Source organism: Dasypus novemcinctus, chromosome 24, assembly GCF_030445035.2.
Source record: "Dasypus novemcinctus isolate mDasNov1 chromosome 24, mDasNov1.1.hap2, whole genome shotgun sequence".
NCBI classification, from domain to species: Eukaryota; Metazoa; Chordata; class Mammalia; order Cingulata; family Dasypodidae; genus Dasypus; species Dasypus novemcinctus.
This window is the reverse complement of record NC_080696.1, coordinates 61,962,599-61,981,423: the sequence shown is the minus strand read 5'-3', so window position 1 is coordinate 61,981,423 and position 18,825 is coordinate 61,962,599. Positions and strand designations below refer to the sequence as shown.

Sequence of the window (18,825 nt, the reverse complement as noted above, 5' to 3'; positions counted from 1 at the left end):
TATTTCTCTCCCCCTCCCCATTGTCTGCTCGCGTTTCCATTTGCTGTGTGTTCTTCTGTGCCCACTTGTATTCTCAGTGGCACCAGGAATCTATGTCTCTTTTTTGTTGCATCACCTTGCTGTGTCAGCTCTTCGTATGTATGGCAGCACTTCTGGGCAGCCTGCACTTTTTGCGTGGGGCGGCTCTCCTTGCAGGACACACTCCTTGTGCATGGGGCTCCCCTACACAGGGGACACCTTGCGTGGCATGGCACTCCTTGTGCGTGGCAGCACTGCGCGTGAGCCAGCTCACCACATATGTCAGGTGGCCCTGGGTTTGAACCCTGGACCTCCTATATGGTAGGCAGACGCTCTATCACTTGAGCCACAACCACTTCCCTTGAATGTGTTTTCATCTGCTTATTGGCCATTTGAATATCTTCTTTGGAGAAATGTCCATTCAAAAATCCAAAATTTTTTAAAAATAAACTTTTAATTTTGAAATAAATTTAGATTTAAAGAAAAGTTGCAGCGGTAGTACAGAGAGTTCTTATAAACCTCTCACCCAATGTCCCCTAATGGTATCATTCTCCATGGTCATGGCACATTTGTCAAAACTAAGAAATCAATGTTGGTACAGTATTATGAACTAAACTCCAGACTTTATTCAGATGTCACCAATTTTTTTTTTATATTTTCTCTTTTTCTTTTCTAGAGAAGGTGTGACCTTACAAAACAATCATGCATAATGTGCAGAATTCCCACACATCACCGTTCTACCAACACCTTACACTGTTGTGGAACATTTGTTACAGATGAAGAAAGAATATCATCAGACTATTACCACTAATTATGATCCATAGCATACACTTGGTATGTTTTTTCCATACACCCCTATTATTAGCAGTATGTATTAGTATTGTCCCTTTGTTGTAGTTCATGAAAGAACATATTTGTACTATTAGCCACAGTCCCTGTTCCACCACATGGCTCACTGTGTCACACAGTCCCGTTCCTTGTACATTCTATCCAAAGCGTGCACTTAGTGGCCCAGTTTCATCACAGAGTTGTGCAGTCATCGCCCCAGTAAGCTTTGGAATGTTTTCCTTAGTCCAAAAGAAAAAATCCCATCCCCCATACTACTGACCCCAGAGTTGATACAGTGCCTTCTTTGATGTTGATGCATGAACATTAAAATATTGCTGTTAACTATAGCTCATAAGTTACCTTCATTGTATTTTTCCCATGCGTCACCATATTATCACCTTATAATAGTGGCACGCATTTGTTCTAGTTCATAGAAGAACATTCTTGTATTTGTACTATTAACCACAATACTCATCAACTTCTGGGTTCACTATGCTATTCAGTCCCTAGATTATTCTCCAACTTTCTTTCAATTGACAGTTGCATCCCTAGACTATCCCTTTCAGCCACAATCCCATTAATAAACCAGCTGTGTTATGTATACTCACTATAATGTATTACCTTTAACTCTATCCATTTCCACAATTTTATAGTCAAGCTCATAGATCTTACCAGTTTTTCCATTAATGGCCTTTTTCTGTTCCTTGATCCAATCCAGGATACCAGATTGCATTCAGCAAATCAATTTTTTTAGACAGATCCTCTGTGAGTTGGCTGGAAGATGAAATAATAATAATAATAATAATAACAACAACATCAACTTCAGCTACAGTTTGTCAAGCGCTACATGCCAGGTACTCTGACGCATCACACGTATTACGTATTTTCAGAATGATGATGCAATAACATTATTATTTTCTCTGATTTACAGATGGGGAAACCGAGGGACAACGGGATTCAGTTACTTGCCTCAGAGGAGCGAGAAAGGAGATGGAGAAGGGAGACTTTGGTGAAACAGCCCACGGGGGCGGGTGCGAGTGGAATGCGTGGAGGAGAGCTGGACAGCGCCCCTTTGTGCTCCTGCCCAGTGACCGCCTCCACGTTGTCACCTGTGTGCCAGGCACTGCGGTGTGTGCTGGGAATAGGTTGGAAGTCCAAATCCAGGTGGAGGGCGTGCAGGTAAGGGGGTGCGTGCCCTGAAGCCGGCGGGGCAGGGGGGCGGCGAGCGCCCCTAGGCAGCCACTCCTTTTTCTTCCCAGCACACTTATCAATGTGGAATTGATTGTTCACTCGCATATTGTCCGTGTTCCCGTGAGAAAGCAAGCACCGTGAAGATTTGTCGCTGGGTTTGACCTAACAATCTAGCTCCAGCACCCGGCAGAGTTGGGAAGGGGCTTGGAAGACCCTGGAGTGAGCCAAGGAACACGGATGAATGAGCGGGCGAATGAAGGCATCGCCCCAGGAAGCTTGGTGGAGATCGTGGTGGCCAGGAGTCGAAGTTTCCAGACTAACTTGCACACAGGGGCGAAACCCAGCTAGAACCCGCCTGGATGGGGCGGGCAGAGCCAGAGGACCCCGTACCTTTGCAAGAAGGGGTGCAGCGGTGGAGTCAACCCAAAGACGGGGAAGCCCCTCCGGTCTGGAGCAGCCCCCGGTCCAGGGATGTGCCTCCTCAGCTGAGGGCCTCAGGGGAGCAGGTGGATGTCGGCCGTTTGGGAAGGGGGAGAGAAGTCCACGCTCTGCCCTGCCTCCAGAAGCCATCTGTCCCCACTGTCCGGATGTGCCTCTTCTTCGTCCCTGCCTGCGGTGAGCCGGGGAGGGCTTCCTGTCCCCATCTCTGTGCCTGGCACCTAAAAGATGCTCAATAAATGTTTGATGCATGAACCAAAATAATGTAATTAAGAATTTGAGAGGGGAGGGGGAGGGAAGAGTCTTCCAGTTCTCAGGACTTGTCCCCAAGCACCCAGAAGGCCACATTTGCATACGAATAATTGATATTCTAATTACAAATCATTCGTATTGATTTATTAAGTGGATCCCCTAAGGATCTCCGGAGATAATTAGATTCTGGGCTCCTCCGGGCGAGGATGGCGTGTTTACCTCGTTGCTCCCCGAAGGCTGCATGAGGCAGAAGAACGACGTGATAAATGTTTGATGAGGCAATGACTGAGCCTGGTCTTAATTGTGGGGAGAGCTTATAGGGTCCCCATGGATGTTTCCAGCGCGTTGGTGGGCAGGCGTGGCAGGGGCTGCATGTATCTGTAGTTTGCGTGTTTGGCACGTTTGCAAATCCTTCCTTTCCCCCAGCCCTGGCGAGCTGGGCTGCAGGGCTCCGCTCACGCAGCGGCCCGGGGGGAGCGAGCCGCGGTACCCCAGGCCTCGGCGCCAAGCCGCCTCAAATAAATGGAAATCATCCATAAATATCTCAGAAGGATTGTGCAACCTTGAGTAGAAGGCTCATTGGACAACTTTGCGGTTTTCGCTGATGTGATTGACGACTGTGCTTGCAATCAATTAAAACCACAACGAGGAAAAGCAACAAAAAGCAAAAACAAAAGAACAAACAAACAAGCTGTGCTTGCTCGGCCAGGGCAGCTTCGAGGCCCTCCACCGTGGTGGTGACAGCCCTCCATCACAGCCCAGGCCCTCCCAGAAGAGAAATTCTGCAGCAGGCGCTGGTCACCACCCCCAGAAGAGGAGCCCGCGACCCGACCTCCCCTCCCGGGCAGAGGCTTGGGGCAGGGATTGGGAGGAGGGAAGGAGGAAGAGGAGAGGGGAAAGCGGGAGGGAGCAGGGGTGGGGGCTGGGGGCGGGGGACCCTGTGTGCCGGTATTTTTCAAGGAGTTTGGTTTCTCCATTTCCATTCCCCTGCTCCCCACTCCCAGGAAAGCTGAGGGCCACGACTCTCCAGTGACTGCCACAACTTTGCTTCTCTGTTTGGGGGAAAAACAAAGACAAGCGATTAAAATATGTAAAGTAAATGCAGTGTTCTCACCAAATCCAAATTGCTGCAGCAGGCCCTGTCGCTTTATGCTGGGAAAGAGAACACAGGATTTGTTTGGTGGTGATCGCGGCCTGTGCCGAGGGCATGCCCAGGGCAGGTGCCTGCCTCACGACCTGCTGCCAGCAGCTGTGCCCCATTGTCCTTGCCCTCCGGCCACAGGCCCCGGGACACGCCTGTGGTGGAGCAGGATGGGTTGGTCACTCACTGAGGCAGGGAAGACTGCCCGCTTAGGGCGATGGGGGGAGGGGCAGGGACTGGGTCAGTGTTCGGGGACTTGGCAGAGGGCTCAAGGAAGCGGGGTGCTGGCGGGACGCGGGCTCCTTCCATGGCTGGGCACACAGGGCGGGCAGGCGGCAGCACGGCTAGAGCTGGACATCAGCTAGAAGAGGGGATGTGGGTCCTTCTGGAGTTCGGGTCATGTTCCCGTTTTTGTCTGGGCTCAGTCTTGGTTATGGAGTCGCCTTGGTTTTTGGCTTGCTCCACCACCCAACAGGCAGTGGCCTTCTCGGACGATGTTCTGTGGAAATGCTCAACATGGACATGGAGACCTGCCTGGAAGTACCAGGCCAGCTGCGGGGTGGCAGGGCTGGCTTTTTTCTTTCTTGCTGTCTCTGCTTCAGTTTCCTCATCTGTAAGATGGAGGAATAATGAAGATTTCTACCTTCTGGGTTTGGGGGGATTCAATGAACGAGTGCAGGTAGGCTTAGCATTGTTTGTGAGGGTGATACTTGGGGGTGTCTCATTCCCCAGGATGTTTTTTAAAATTTATTTTAATTTATTTATTTCTCTCCCCTCCTTCCCCCGCCCCCGCCGGTTGTCTGTTCTCTGTGTCTATGTGCTGTGTCTTCTCTGTCCGCTTCTGTTGTTGTCAGCGGCACGGGAATCTGTGTTTCTTTTTGTTGCGTCATCTTGCTGCGCCAGCTCTCCGTGTGGGCGGCGCCATGCCTGGACAGGCTGCACTTTCTTTCGCGCTGGGCGGCTCTCCTTACGGGGCGCACTCCTTGCGTGTGGGGCTCCCCTACACGGGGGACACCCCTGCGTGGCACGGCACTCCTCGCGCGCATCGGCACTGCGCACGGGCCAGCTCCACACGGGTCAAGGAGTCCTGGGGTTTGACGCCCTAACCGCTGGGTCAAGTCCACTTCCCTCATTCCCCAGGATTTTAAAGAGCTCCCCTTGTGTGTTAGGATCTGGGGGGGTTTAGCGTGGTGTGAGCTTGGGAACCGTTGTTAGCTGAGATTTCACTTATTGCAGGGGTTTGTCTTTTGGTCCTTTGTAAAGGAAATGGGTTCATCACCGAGTTAGGGTTGGCAAACCCTCGTCACCCCAAATTACCAACCACATCTAGGGAAGGAAGCATCGAAACTGGTCCTTCCTTGTCACTCTGTGAAGATACGACCCTCCTCACCCGATCTTTGAACGTTAATAACTAAAACCAAGTAATTCTTAGTTTATAGCCACTAGAAAAAGAAAAGTGAATACTTCTATTATTTCTTCCTACCTGAAAGGTATCACGAAAAGGCTATTTCCTTGTGTCGAGGAAGATTAATTCCCTAGGGGGGGGTCCTCGTTTATGTGTGTAATTTATGTGCCGTGGGAGGAGTCCTAAGACCTGCCCTGGCTTGGCTCATTTCTTTGCCCGTCCAAGTCCGAGCTCTAGGACTCTGCAGCCCCAGGAATGCTGTCACAGTTGGCAATGCAAATGATAAATGATGATGCAGTAGCGTAGAAAGCTGGTACCCGGGAGGGGTGGGAGGTGACCTTTGACTCTGCCGGGCAGTCGGCTGCGCAGGCCATCTGCCTTATTTCCAGGGCGCGCCTCTCCTTCGGCTGTCCCCACCCACTTCACCTTCTCTTTGCCGCCCAGTTTAAGCCTCCGATTGCTCCATCCAACCCCTTCTGCTCCTGCACCATTCTCCTGCAGCAGGGGCTACCAGGCATCTTTTGCCTCTTTCTCAGTTTACTTTGAAATTTAAATCACTTTCTTCATTTTGTAGTTGTGTGTACACATGCTCATGTGTGGGTGCTTTGTGTTTTTTCTTTAACTACATTATGAAAAATATGACAAGCTTTGTAGAATTTTGGGGTCGTAATGCAGCAACCACGGTGGAAAGAGCAGGCACCAATTGAGTGTTTTTGTACTAGGCAGTCATAGGTAAGGGCTAAGAAGGGAATTTATGTTTATTACTTGTGTGATTAATAAGATGAATTTATAGGGCCTGACTACTTGTGACCATTAGCTATTCACAGTAGTCCTGTAAAATCTGTAACACTGCCATTTAGCAAATAAAATCCCTCTCCAACTCACAAAGGAGGTAGCCAAAGTCTAAACACATTCACTGACTCAGCAAAATACTAAGGAATATCTACAGCTGGTCTTGGAAACCCAATTTAAAAAAATGAGCCTTGAACCATTCATTTAATCAGAGAATATCCCAAGTAAATACAATTTTTTGCCACTTCTTGAAATGTTCTCTTCCAGATTTCTGGATCACTTAAACCCATGCATCATTTTAATTCAGCTAAAACCAAAGAGACTTTCCAGATTGGTAGGGTCATCTTCCTCCTCTCCAGGTGGTTGTTTTTTGGGGGAGAATCTGATATAGACAAAAGTCATCTACATATATGTTCTACAGGAGGTTTTAAACTTTTCAGCATCAACTAGGTTGTAAACAAATCATTTAGTAAAACTGCCACCTGGCCCCTGACTCCCCCATCTCCTATTACATTCTGAAGTGGATTTGTTTTGGGAGAAGTAATTTAAAAACAGACAAAGAAAGCAAACCCACAGGGATCCAACCTCTCTACCATGGGGTTATCACATTTGAAATATAAAAATAAACTCAAGCAAAACAGTCATTCTACAATTTGATGGCCTGAATATTAAGAACTGACCGATTGAGAGAGCAAACTGCCCTGCTGGTGAGGAATGTCCACATTAGCGAGTGGCACATAAATATATTATCTATAGTGTTGTGTTTTTATATGCAAAAAAGATAGGACCTGGCTTCACACCACTAGAGCAGCTGCATAAAATTCAAACGTTAAGGATGGTGTATCAGTGGGTGCATTTCTCTGCCATAATACTGTGCATTCACCCAAAATTTACATTCTCAACCTCACGATTTTCTTCTTAAAAATGCCCTTTCCCTAATGGAGTGGAGTTCTTGTAGCTTTCCCATTACATCCATACATTTGACAGAGGCCTGAATATACATTCTACAATGAATATTAATAATGAGAAATTGGACCCCTTGCTTTCCTGTTTCCCACCCCTTTCACAGTAGTATCTGAGGTTATATAAACTTCATGGTAATTTCTTAGACGTTTGTCTCTGGATTCTTGCAGTTTCCAGAAAATGCTCAATGTCCTGAAAATAAAAAATCTAAGTGACCAAAAGTCTGGTTATAATCATAATTAGCAAAGTGATTCATTTTGACAAGATGCTCCCGGTATAGATTTTTTAACTCTCTTACAAGCTCTGCCAGAAAGGAGAATTGAATGCTCCCGGTGGGGGAGGCCAACAGCTGGCAGATGCCTGGCTTGCCAACCAATGCAGGCATTTTCAGTGGAGAATCATGTTTTAGGCCAGTCTTATTTTAAGTCAATAAGTTAAAACTCTAAAAGGCTAAATAAAAGGCTCTGCTTTTCTCAATGGAAAAAGTAATGGGAAAAAAAATCTACAGTAAATTTTGAGCTTGCTTAGAAATCTGGGTCCAGATTTAGTCCTTATATGCTCTAAGGCAAGCAGCCAGTTGATTGTGGAAAAGTAAATCAGTTGTTTTGTGTATACATTTAAAACACCCGTTTGTTTTGGGTATGCGCTAGTTTATTTCTTCCCTTTTGGAATAAAGTCATTCTCCTTTTCTTGGCATTTTAAATGAGACTGGCTCCTGCAATAGTCTTATTTTGACAGGATATAGACTAATATTCTACTTTTTAACATATACTTATTTATACTCCCAATGTCTTCCAAGAAAGAGAGAGCAAGAGATAAGAGTGTGGAAGAGGGAAACATGCTCTAAATTTGACTCTCAGCTTTAACTGACCAAACTGAAAAGGGAAGAATGAGACAAATACAAGTGAAAAAAAGTAGAAAGTGAAAGAAACGGTGATAGTTATGGCATTCAAGTCTCCAGAGATAACTACTAAATAGACATTAAAAAAAAACACAAAAAAGACATAAATATGTATAGGTGCATAATTTGTTCTATATAAAAGGCACTATTCTATACCCTGTGTACAGAAGTGTAATGTTTGTTTTACATTCAATGATATATTGTGCACAACTTTCTGTGTTTATTTCATTCTTTTTCTGTAAGTTAGTGTTTAGTTTACTAAAAGCTGTGGGAAGCAATATATCAGAAATGGGTTGGCATTTACAGTGGGGGGTGATTGGCTTGCCAATGTACAGTTCTGAGGCCGTGAAAGTGCCCAAGTCAAGGCTTCACCAGGCGATGCTTTTCTCCCCAAAGACTGGCTGTTGTCATCGTTCCTGACCTCCCTTCTCTCACGGCAAGGCACGCGGCAGAGTCCGCTGGGCTCTCCCTCTTCGTCCACACTTCCTTGCCTTCAGCTTCTTGCTTCGTGGCTCTCTGCCTCTGTGTTTTGTTGATTTCAGCTTCTGGCTACCTGGGGGTTCTCTCTGTCTCTCTCCATATTCACCGTGTTTATTAAGGACTCCAATAAAAGGATTAAGACCCATCCTGGGCTATACCTCACTCAAGTAATCTAATCAAAAGATCCTACCTACTATAGGTTTACACCCAAAGGACTGGATTAGCCCTAAGGACATGGTTTTCTGGGATCCATAAAAGCCTCAAACTGCCAGTTAATTACAAACAAGACTGTGATGACTCTCCTTGTACAAGTTCTTCCATGGTATGTCCCTCGGGCGATTTTTTAGATGGGGTTCACAGGGAAGGTTTGTCCTCCAGGAGGCTGTGCTTACCTTCACCCCAAGGGGGGTTTAAATAAGAGCTCATTTCCTCATTCTCTCACCAACAAGCCAGATATTATTTCATTGTTGTTTCGACGTGCATTTTTTTCTGTTAGGATGATTTTCAGCTTTTGTTAATTTAACTGTTTCCTTTTCTGAGAATTGCTTTTTCCCATTTAGGTCCTTTATTCCCCCCTTTTTGAGGGTTGTTCTTTTTGCTTTGTAGGCACTCAATAGACAATGGTTTTAATCCATCCTGTTATGTAGGTATCTATGTATGCATGTAATATATGTGTATATATGTATATGTAGGTATGTATGTTATGTAGCAAACATTTCCCCTTGTCTTTAGTTCATCTTTCAACTCATTTATGGTCTTATTTGATCATGTAACCAGTTAGAAGGCCTGGGAGTTGAACTGGGGTCTGTGCTTTACACCACACCTTGCATGTCGTCCCTCACATTCACACACAAGCAGGAGAAGTGTGACAGGGCAGTGTGCAAGGCGGGGCTTCTGAGATGAGGATAACGATCTGTTTCTTGGCTTCATGGGTGTCTCCACCTTGTGAAAAACTCATTGAGGGAAGTGGATGTGGTTCAAGTGATTGGGCTCCCATTTACCAGATGGAAGGTCCCGGATTTGGTTCCTGGGGCCTCCGGGTAAAGGTGAGCTGCCCTGCATGGCGAGCTGACGCAATAAAAAAGAGACACGGAGGAAAGACAATGAGAGACGCAACAAACCAGGGAGTTGTGGTGGCTCAAGCAATTGAGTACCTCTCTCCTATGTCAGGAGGTCTCAGGATCGATTCCTGGTGTCTCCTAAAGAGAAGACGAGAAGACAAGCAGACACGGAAGAATGTGCAGCAAATGGACACAGAAAGTAGACAGTGAGTGCAAGTGGTGGTGGGGGGGATTAAAAAAAAAACTCATTGAGCTGTACACTTAAGACTAATGGCATTTTCTATACTTGGCATACATAGGGGAAAAAACGCCAAATAAGCGAAAACAAATATCATTTAGTTAACTATGTCAGAAAAGAATTATCAGGACGCAGATGTAGCTCAAGTGATTGAGATCCCGCCTACCACATGGGAGGTCCTGGGTTCAGTTTCTGGTGCATCCTGGAGTGAGAGCAAGACAGTGAGCTGGCATGGTGAGCTGATACAACAAGATGATGTCACAAGGACATACAAAGAGGAAAGACAATGAGAGGCACAACAAATGAGGGAGCTGAGGTGGCTGAAGTGATTGAGTGCCTCTCTCCCACATGGGAGGTCCCAAGTTCAGTTGCCAGTGCCTCCTAAAGAGAAGACAAGCAGACACAGAGCATACACAGTGAAGGGGCAGAATAGGCAGAGAGAGCAGACAGCAAGCACAAAACAACAGGGCTGGTGGTGGGGATAAATTTTTTTTTAAAGGATTATCAGAGAGACTAATGGCTTTTTTTTTTTTTGGGTACTGGGGGCCAGGGATCAAACCCGGGACCTTGCATGTGGGAAGCCAGGAAGCTGGCACTAAACCACTGAACCACACTGGCTCCCCAAGCTGGTCTTTCTATTTGTTTTGCTTGTTGTTTGTTTGAGGAGGGACTGGGACCTCCTATGTGGGAAGCAGGTACTCAACTGCTTGAGCTACATTTGCTCCCCACTAATGGCTTTTAAAAATAAATTGTGCATGAATGCTTACCCTTTGTTAATGGTGTGCTAAATGCCAGTTTTATAGCACCCCACCAAAATTCCACATATGGCAGACTCTTACATATTATCCTCCTACTTTAGAGACGAAGGAAACAAACCAGAGAGGGTAAGTACCTTGTCTAGGGCCACACAGCCTAGAAAATGGCAATGATGAGACTCTGACCCAGCTCTTAAAACAACCCACAGCATGTAGAAGAGCACATAGGCAAATGTGCTTCTATCTAAAAGGGCCATGTATCAAAAAGAACTCTGCAATATATGAAGCTGTACTTTCAAAGGCAATGAATGGCATGGTGGGATTCCAGGGTTGAAGTTAACACCTAGAGGGAAATACTGGCAGCTTTGGTGGAGCCCCCAAAATAGTGGGTGAAAAGTTCTTTGATGAATCAATATACCTCAATGTTCTCTTCTTGAAGGGGAAGGAGCATTCCCTCTAACCGGTCACTGCTGGCTCTGTAGACCTGCCTCCAGCACGGTTCCCATCTTAGATACTGAATGGTCCTGAGATGGAGATGGAAGAAGTCATGTAGGCTAATGACGCAGGAGGCTGGGGAAGCTGGTTCAACCAATCCAAATACCTCGCTACTCACCGGACACCACGGCTATCAAAATCATTTTTTTTTTTTTTTAAATTTTTAATTTTTTATTGACTTTGTAATAATATTACATTAAAAATATATATGTGAGGTCCCATTCAACCCCACCCCCCCCACCCCCCCTATCAAAATCATTTGAAGTGACTTCAGAACATTGGATTAAGGACAATGTATGATGAATTGTATCACAAAGAGAAACCATTTGAAAGGCAAGTCCATGTATTTGTAAACATAGCATTTTATTAATAAAATTTTACACCCCTTCTTACAATCAACAGTTTGTAGTGATTTAGTATGTAATACTCTATAAAAGTTCAATAGAGAATATTCAAGCTGAAACAGTTTATTTTAAACTATGCCAAATCAACATTCATTTGCAATTTATCTACTATCAGCATAAGTATAAAAAAAGAAAAATCTAAAATCTTACCACAAAATCAAAAGATCTAGTTTTCCTTTGTCAGCATCTATAAACAGTACAGAGTTCATATGGTTTACACAGACTTAGGTCCAGCCCAAGGTTAAGACTGCAAAAATAAAGTCTTCAAACATCCATATAAGCTTGGTAAACCATCATTACAATATTTCATCACAGGTAATCAGGCGATGTGTCATGCAGGGAAGCCACGGCTATAAATTTGGGCTGTTTAATGCTACAAAGCGGCCAAAACTGTAAGTAACTTAATTTTATTTTTTCATAATAGATGTTATTATTAAAAGGCACACATAGCTTATTCCTTGCATCAGGTCTTGAAAAGGCGTAACATTCTTAGAAGAAACAAGAATTGCTGGTACAATGGCTTAGCTTTGTAAGATTTTATAATGTCTAGGCTCCTCTCGATAGCTTTTCTCTTTAAGACTTGTGATTGAGATCACACACTTGAACAAACGCTCTACTACAAACTAAGCAAAGTTCTGACACTTCAACTATCCCGACATCAATAGTAGGAAAACATTTTGTCAGTCAGTTGTGTTACCACCATAAGCCAGTGCTGCCCCGTCCCTCTCTGGAAACAGTGGAAATCTTCACTTGAAATCAGCCTCCATGTTTTCTGGCAATGCTTGTATGTCAACTCTCTGGCTGGACACAGTGAGCAAACTCTAGTGCTAGTGCACTAGTGCATCAGGAAGGCAGCAAATGTGTCCTGGGCACTACGGGGGTGGCTGGTGCCGGTATCTCTAAAGGAGAGTCCATGGCAAAATGAGAAGAGAAATAAGGCAAGAAGTCTGCTTCAGTCACAGAGAAGGCAAGCTTTAAATTTTTAAGAAGGTCAGAGGAATGATTGACAATGACATGAAGGACTCACAAAGAAATGATGGAAAGACTGAGCTGGGTGAGAGGAAAAATTTTTTTTTTGCTGGGGCAATGAAGCTCTGTCTACACAGTACAACAAATGCTTTGAAAACAGAACCACCAATCAGTTGCTCTGACTAGTCAGTTGCTGCTGTTGTCCCCCACTGAACTAACTGGTCACTCAGACATCACTGGGTATGATTCACACTAAGGAAAAAGGTCTTAAGTTATGTTAATAACCTCAAATGCAAAATAAGCAGAGGTAAACATATGTAGGAGCTGCTTTCAACTGTTTTTTAGGGGTAAAACTGGTTATTCAAGTATAAATTTCATTAAAGATTAACAATGGACTGATATTAGGGTTAAACCTCAGAGCAAAGTCAGGCACTGCTGTGGGCAGAGGGCTGGCAGTGTCCTCCAAAGGGAATCAGGCATGGCGACAGCTACTGGGCTTGCCCTGCCAGTGAGAGGTGACCCTTCTCTAGCTGGGTGGCCAGTGGGCTCTGGGCTCTCCTCGGAGAAGGAATGACCAGCTTTTATACAACATGGCATGAGATGCTATAGGCATTTCCTTGAAAATTCTAGTTCTTGCAAAAGATTACTGGCCCCTAAGTGCAAAATGCTAGTTTAAAGATGATTTCCTCCAAAGTTCCCCATTGAACAATTTGCTTTACAAAGGACTAGAAAGTTACTGCATCAAGAAGTGGTTGGTGTCCATAAAACTAGCATGCTTTGTTTCTGCTGCATGATTAAGGAGAGCACTGAGGGGTACAGCTTAAAACTGTGGACAAAGAAGCCACCTTCAAACAATCGTGACTATCTTCGGACTTCTCATTAATTGGCTAATATAATTTGGCACTTGAATTCTCGTTCATGGAAAGCTACCCAGAATTTTGTTTGTTTCAATTATGAAGCATTTTCACAAGGCACTGGGCACTGTACAGATATGTAAATGAACTGGTGACAAACTGAAAAAAATTTTTGTTTCATTTGTTAGTCACCATAGTTTTAATTTCAGCATCTCTGACAACATACACTAATCTTACTATCTAAAATGTTTAATGTTATAAAAGGAGAAGATATGAGGTTTAAGATTTTTTGTTATTAAACCTCTGAATTTTTTTTAAAAGCTGAAAATATTCTAGCATATCTACAATTGACATACTCTAAAAAGAAAGAGCACAAATATTAGTTTTTTGATGGTACAAACTATCAAATTAAACTTCAATTATACTTCTGAAAGTCTTTCTACATTTGGAGAGTAAATGATTTTTCTATATGCTAAGAGAAACCTGAAGGACAAACTGAGAAATATGGAGATTCTTGGTTCTATTTATTCACTTTTCTTACTAATTAGCTAATGAAACTTCATCACAATAGGCCTTTAACTTATCATTCTCTTTGATTAAAAACTGGAGGCTCCTGGAAAATATAATACCCTCCTAAGATTTTTTAGACTTTCAATCAGGACAGATGTTCCAGAATTCCCTTAATGTTTCTTACAAATCAGATAATCAAATTGCCAGGATTTCTATTACTGAAAGTCAAGACAAGCAATTCTGCTGTCAAGAGAAACTGGAAGAGGTTGTTTCTTTAAGTCCTAGGTGAAATTCCATCCTCCACCCCCCTTTTCTAATACTGCACAGGATAATGTTTATCTCCTGGATAAAGCTGTTGCTTGGGCTATTTTTTACCATAACATCACAAAAGTTTTTTAACAAAATCTCCTAAACTTAACCTTGAATCATTTTTTATGTTTTGATGAACCAAGCTAACTGAAGGCAGCTATACAGTAACAGCTTGACTCCTGAAGGTACATTCTATTTCTTCCCTTAAAAAATATTAAGTGTTTAGAGGTAGAATCTTTCTTGAAGTCAAAGAGTAAACAGAAGTCATGTAAGTCCATTTTAATCCAATTTAAATACGAAAAGATTTTTACAGTTCACATGATTAGCTTATCACTGTCTTCTAACTTTGATTATAGAGTTGAGGCACATTTACAGTCTAGTGAGTAGAGGAGAGTAGAGCCAGTTTGAATTTGTGGGTTGCCATCTCTCCCTGCACTGCACCCCCACCCCACCCCAGATGTTCTAAAGCAGGTGTCTAGGACAGACTGGAGTTAAGAGGCTTCTAGTAACTTTTCTCTAGAAGGAAAGGATTCTCTCATTACATATGCAGGTCCTTATAAAGACATGTGGATGTTTAGGGACTCATCTGTTAGACAAGTATAACACTGTGTGCCTGAGTCATCTCCTCCAAGGGCCCATGAATCACATACTCAGTATGTCCTGAAGAAGTGAGTGAAAAATGCTAGAAAGAAGTTATATGTCTTCTGCAACTCACTCTCCGAATATAAAAAGTGCATATGACAATGACAAGTGCCTTTTCTAGCTCTGAGTCTGACATGCCAATTAGTACAGTATAATCTGAATTAAACCTAAGGAAGAGCCCATTTTAACACAGTGCCAAAATATACAGATATTCTGACTTGACATCTCCAGAAAGGCCACGGAATAATGATCTAAAGGACATTTTCATTACTGTATCTTCCAGAGTTTAATTTCAGAAGTCCTCCTAGGCCCATTTTCCTCCTTGAGAATAGAACAGAGGTAAATAGTAAGGCTTTAAGAGAATTTCTGAAATTAAAAGAATGTGGTTTTCTTTCCCTTTATATATTTAAAAATGATGAAAATTGATAACCCCAAGAAGTACACCAGCCCACTTACAGAAGGAGATCAAGCTTCTAAAGAAAAGTTTCCATCCTTCCAAGGCATAGTTTGGCATCCAGGGGAAGTCATTTGAAGAAAATCACAAACGGATATTTGAAAAGAAACAAAATCTTTTAGCTGCTCTGTGTAGAATTTATCCTGGCTATTGCAGGAAAGTGACAGGAATTTCTCAGAACCAGAAGGGCTGGCAGTGGGTACTTCTCCCCAATCACTTCTTAAAGAGAGTTTATATGAAGGACACTTAATCATACTCTTTATGTTCGTTAAATTACCAAATGATAGTTAATTATTATCAAAGACCCAGAAAACACTTAGGTGAAAGATTTCTGGAGTCCAACAGTTTCTAGGACTGGACACCTACAAAGAGCTTACTTCAATTGCTCTGAAAGGAATCAATACACACTTGCAGCCAATTAATGATTTTCTCTTCTTTTCAGTTCCCAAAGTTTAAAAAAATGGTCTTGTATCTTAAGGAAACCTAAAGAAGATTTTTATAGATGGGTTATGTCTCAATTCCTTTGAAACCTAGCCTTTTCTTGTAACAAAAAATAACAATAACCAAAATATGGAACATGTATTAGATCACTGCTTAGTCAAGTTAATAATCCAAAGTGTGTTCAAAATGAAACACTGCTTCTGACTTTAACATTCATCTTTGGATTTTAGAAGCAAACAAAATAAATGAAAACGTTTTCCCCCTTTCCAATGAGGATGTGATTATGGATCCGAGATGACAGTTTTGTTGCCGTTGTTAAGCATTTAAAAAAAAAAAAAAAGAGCAAATACATGAGAAATGGTGTCCTGTCAATTTCTTAGACTGATGAAAATGAAGGGAAAAGAGAAGAGGCCCCAGAAATGCATGAGACATAGCAATGTGGCACAAACTACAGGTCACTTATTCTGTTAATAAAACATGTGGCTATAACAAAACAAAATCACTCTGTACATGGGGGAGGGAAGACGAGAAATCCTGAAGAGAAATCAGCTGCAAATGGTTGCAGAGATCTACTGATGTCGGACTAAATGTCACAATGAGATGAAAGACATTCAGACGTCTTACCAACAAGAAGAGTCACGGCAGCACCTTGGCCTGCCCCGGGCACTGAGACACTGTGAAATCATCTATATTAACTGGTGCGTTTGGTGGAAAAAATGTAAGGGTCATAGACTTGCATCATCTTTTGGTGAACTAAGACAGAAAGGGCCACACATGCATCACCATTTTGGTAATGAGCCAAGCAATCTCTGTTTTTATTTTGTTGTCGTGGAGATGGAGGCCCAGCAGGGACATACCAGGGCATGCTAGGAACATACAAGGGCGGTGGCCAGATGCCCTGGATTCATCTGGATATGTAGGAAATAAAATCAAAGCATTTTCAGGTATAAAGAGTCCAGCCCTTGGATTTGCACCCTTTCCCTTAAAGCCTGCTCATTTAATGTTAGGAAAGAAGCAAGATGCTGGGGGATAAATAAACCACATGTATTTTAAACATAACAACTTTAGAATGTTACTAGCTACATTTTTCCTATATGATTCCAAATAAGAGAAAAAAACCAATTTCAAATGTTTTTTTCAAAAAAAACAATTTCAAATGCTTAAGATATACAAGAAAAAGGGTATTTTTAAAAAACTTAATCTGAGTTATAATTTTCCCATTAAAACCTATCCATATCAAGTGGGGGGCATGAAGAAATAATTATTTTTAAAAGTTTCAACTGTTTAGTTGAAGGATAGCTCTGAAAACACAATTTAGTTTGAAATTCAAGCTGTTCCATTTCCTATTTAATCTTGTAAATTTCTTTCCCTTACAGTATACTCAGGTTGGAAGGGTGCCAAATTAGACCAGGAACAAATTTTCACCAACTTCGAGTCAGTGTTTTATTTTTAGATTATATTAAAAACTTCATTAGCCTCCCTGAGGGAAAAGAGTGTTAACTACTCAACAGAGGTGGGGGGAGGGGTAGGAAACTGAAAGATAAGCTAAATTGTTAACAAGGAAAGATCCTTCAAACATTTGGTCAGTCATCGGAGGTCAGTTACAAATGCTAAAAGAAACTGATTACCAAGGCCAGGGAAAGGACTGGAGCTGGGAGCTTCATCTTTTACCCTAAGACTAGTGAGGGCCAGTCAAGCTTGCCAAGGTGGCGTATGTCTTTATTATGGTTTCCAGATGGGTCTTGGGAGGGAAAAAGGGAGGGTGGGAAGGAAGGTAGAGAAGCCTTTAAAGACTGTACGTTAAGTGTTCTTTGCGCTCCCACAACATAAATGTGCTTCAAAGAGTGTGTCCTGTGGACAGGCTGAGAAATGGTTGGGCAGACGCAAGACTGGGTGCAAGATTAAATGGAGTACTGAATGAAACTTAGAATTTATTAATGTATTTACATAATTTATAATACTTTACGCACTGGTCTCATAAATATAGACTACAACTTTACATATGCTAAGCAACAGATAATTGTTTTTCCCACCAAAATATCTGGTTAAATAAAAAATTGACAGCATCTACAAGACTTTCTTTTCCTTTTTGTTCCCTTCTTTAAACCACTGCCAGTCAATTGAGAACACAGGAAATTTAATTTATTCCAGACAGCTTCCCTATCACCACCATCTTGATCATGGTAGCTTATTTTAAAAGGTGCCAGTATGTGTCTGGGGACATGTTCATGACAGAAACTCAGAATGCAAACCAAGACTGAGCTACACACCTGTTGTTTTTGTTGCTAATTTACTGTATGTATTCATGGCTAATATTTTCAATGCAAAGTGAGTGCTTCAGAGCTAGCGGGGCATTAATCCTTTCTATTGGTCCTAAAAATAACCCATGTTAGCTTCAAGTAACAATTGTCATCCCTCCACTTTCAATACACTACCACATTTTAAATAGTCTAACTCCTTCTAACAGTGGTAATGGGAAGCCCAGGAAATCATAATCTCCACAAAGTTTTCTCTTTTCCCTTTAAGAACCACAAAAGTGCTAATTTTCCCTTTACAAATGTTACATAAAATCTTGATTACAAAACTATTCAACAATGTAATTCTACCATCCATACGATACATTCCTTTTCAGCAATGTCAAAAACCAGAGATGCAGTCCCTTTGTATACACCAAAGATTCTTTACCCAAGAGATGTCCAAAGACTGAAGCATCTTCAAAGAGAGAATAGATCTGGTCAATTTCTGTGAATCCTTTTAAGCACAAATATGACCCAAGACTGGCGAAAACTGGCAGCAGGGGCCTCGACCCTCCAGTTAGCCTTCGGGACCACCTACTTCACCAGATCTGAGAGGCCGAGGCTGGTCAACAGCAGCTTCGCTTTGGCTCTGAAGGCTGTCTTCGGAGTTTGAAGCCCTTACCGCCAGATGGTGGGTTGGCATCAGTGGATGGAATTCTTCTACCTAAACCAAGATGACAGGAAGGAAGGGGATGAGTTTTAACTTTCCAAATCTGTTCATTCTCAGACACAACAATTTGCAGATTCAATCTGACACGTTTTCATTAAAAAAAAACAAACATTTAATAACCCTTCACTTTGGAATAATTCATAAATTACAGGAAAGTTGCAAAGACAGTAGAGCAAGTTCCCGTATATCCCTTACTCAGTTTCTCTGGATATTAATATCTTACAATACCATAGGATATTTGCCAAAGTGAAGACTTCAACATTGGTACTATACTATGAACTAAACTTCAGATTTGATTTGGGTCACCATCCTGTTTC

The 18,825-nt window shown here is 42.6% G+C and overlaps 1 protein-coding gene across 2 annotated transcripts in view; it reads right to left on the bottom strand.

Annotated features, from left to right (window-relative positions):
* Positions 1 to 11,302: 11,302 nt before the first annotated feature.
* The window catches only part of RAB22A (RAB22A, member RAS oncogene family), a 92,438-nt gene continuing 84,915 nt past the window's right edge, over positions 11,303 to 18,825 (bottom strand). For both annotated transcript variants that reach the window (XM_004482348.5, XM_023585707.3), the window contains exon 7: positions 11,303 to 18,502. In XM_004482348.5, coding sequence (XP_004482405.1) covers positions 18,405 to 18,502 — 98 coding nt within the window. In that variant the 3' untranslated portion in view covers positions 11,303 to 18,404. The remainder of the gene's footprint in view (positions 18,503 to 18,825) is intronic.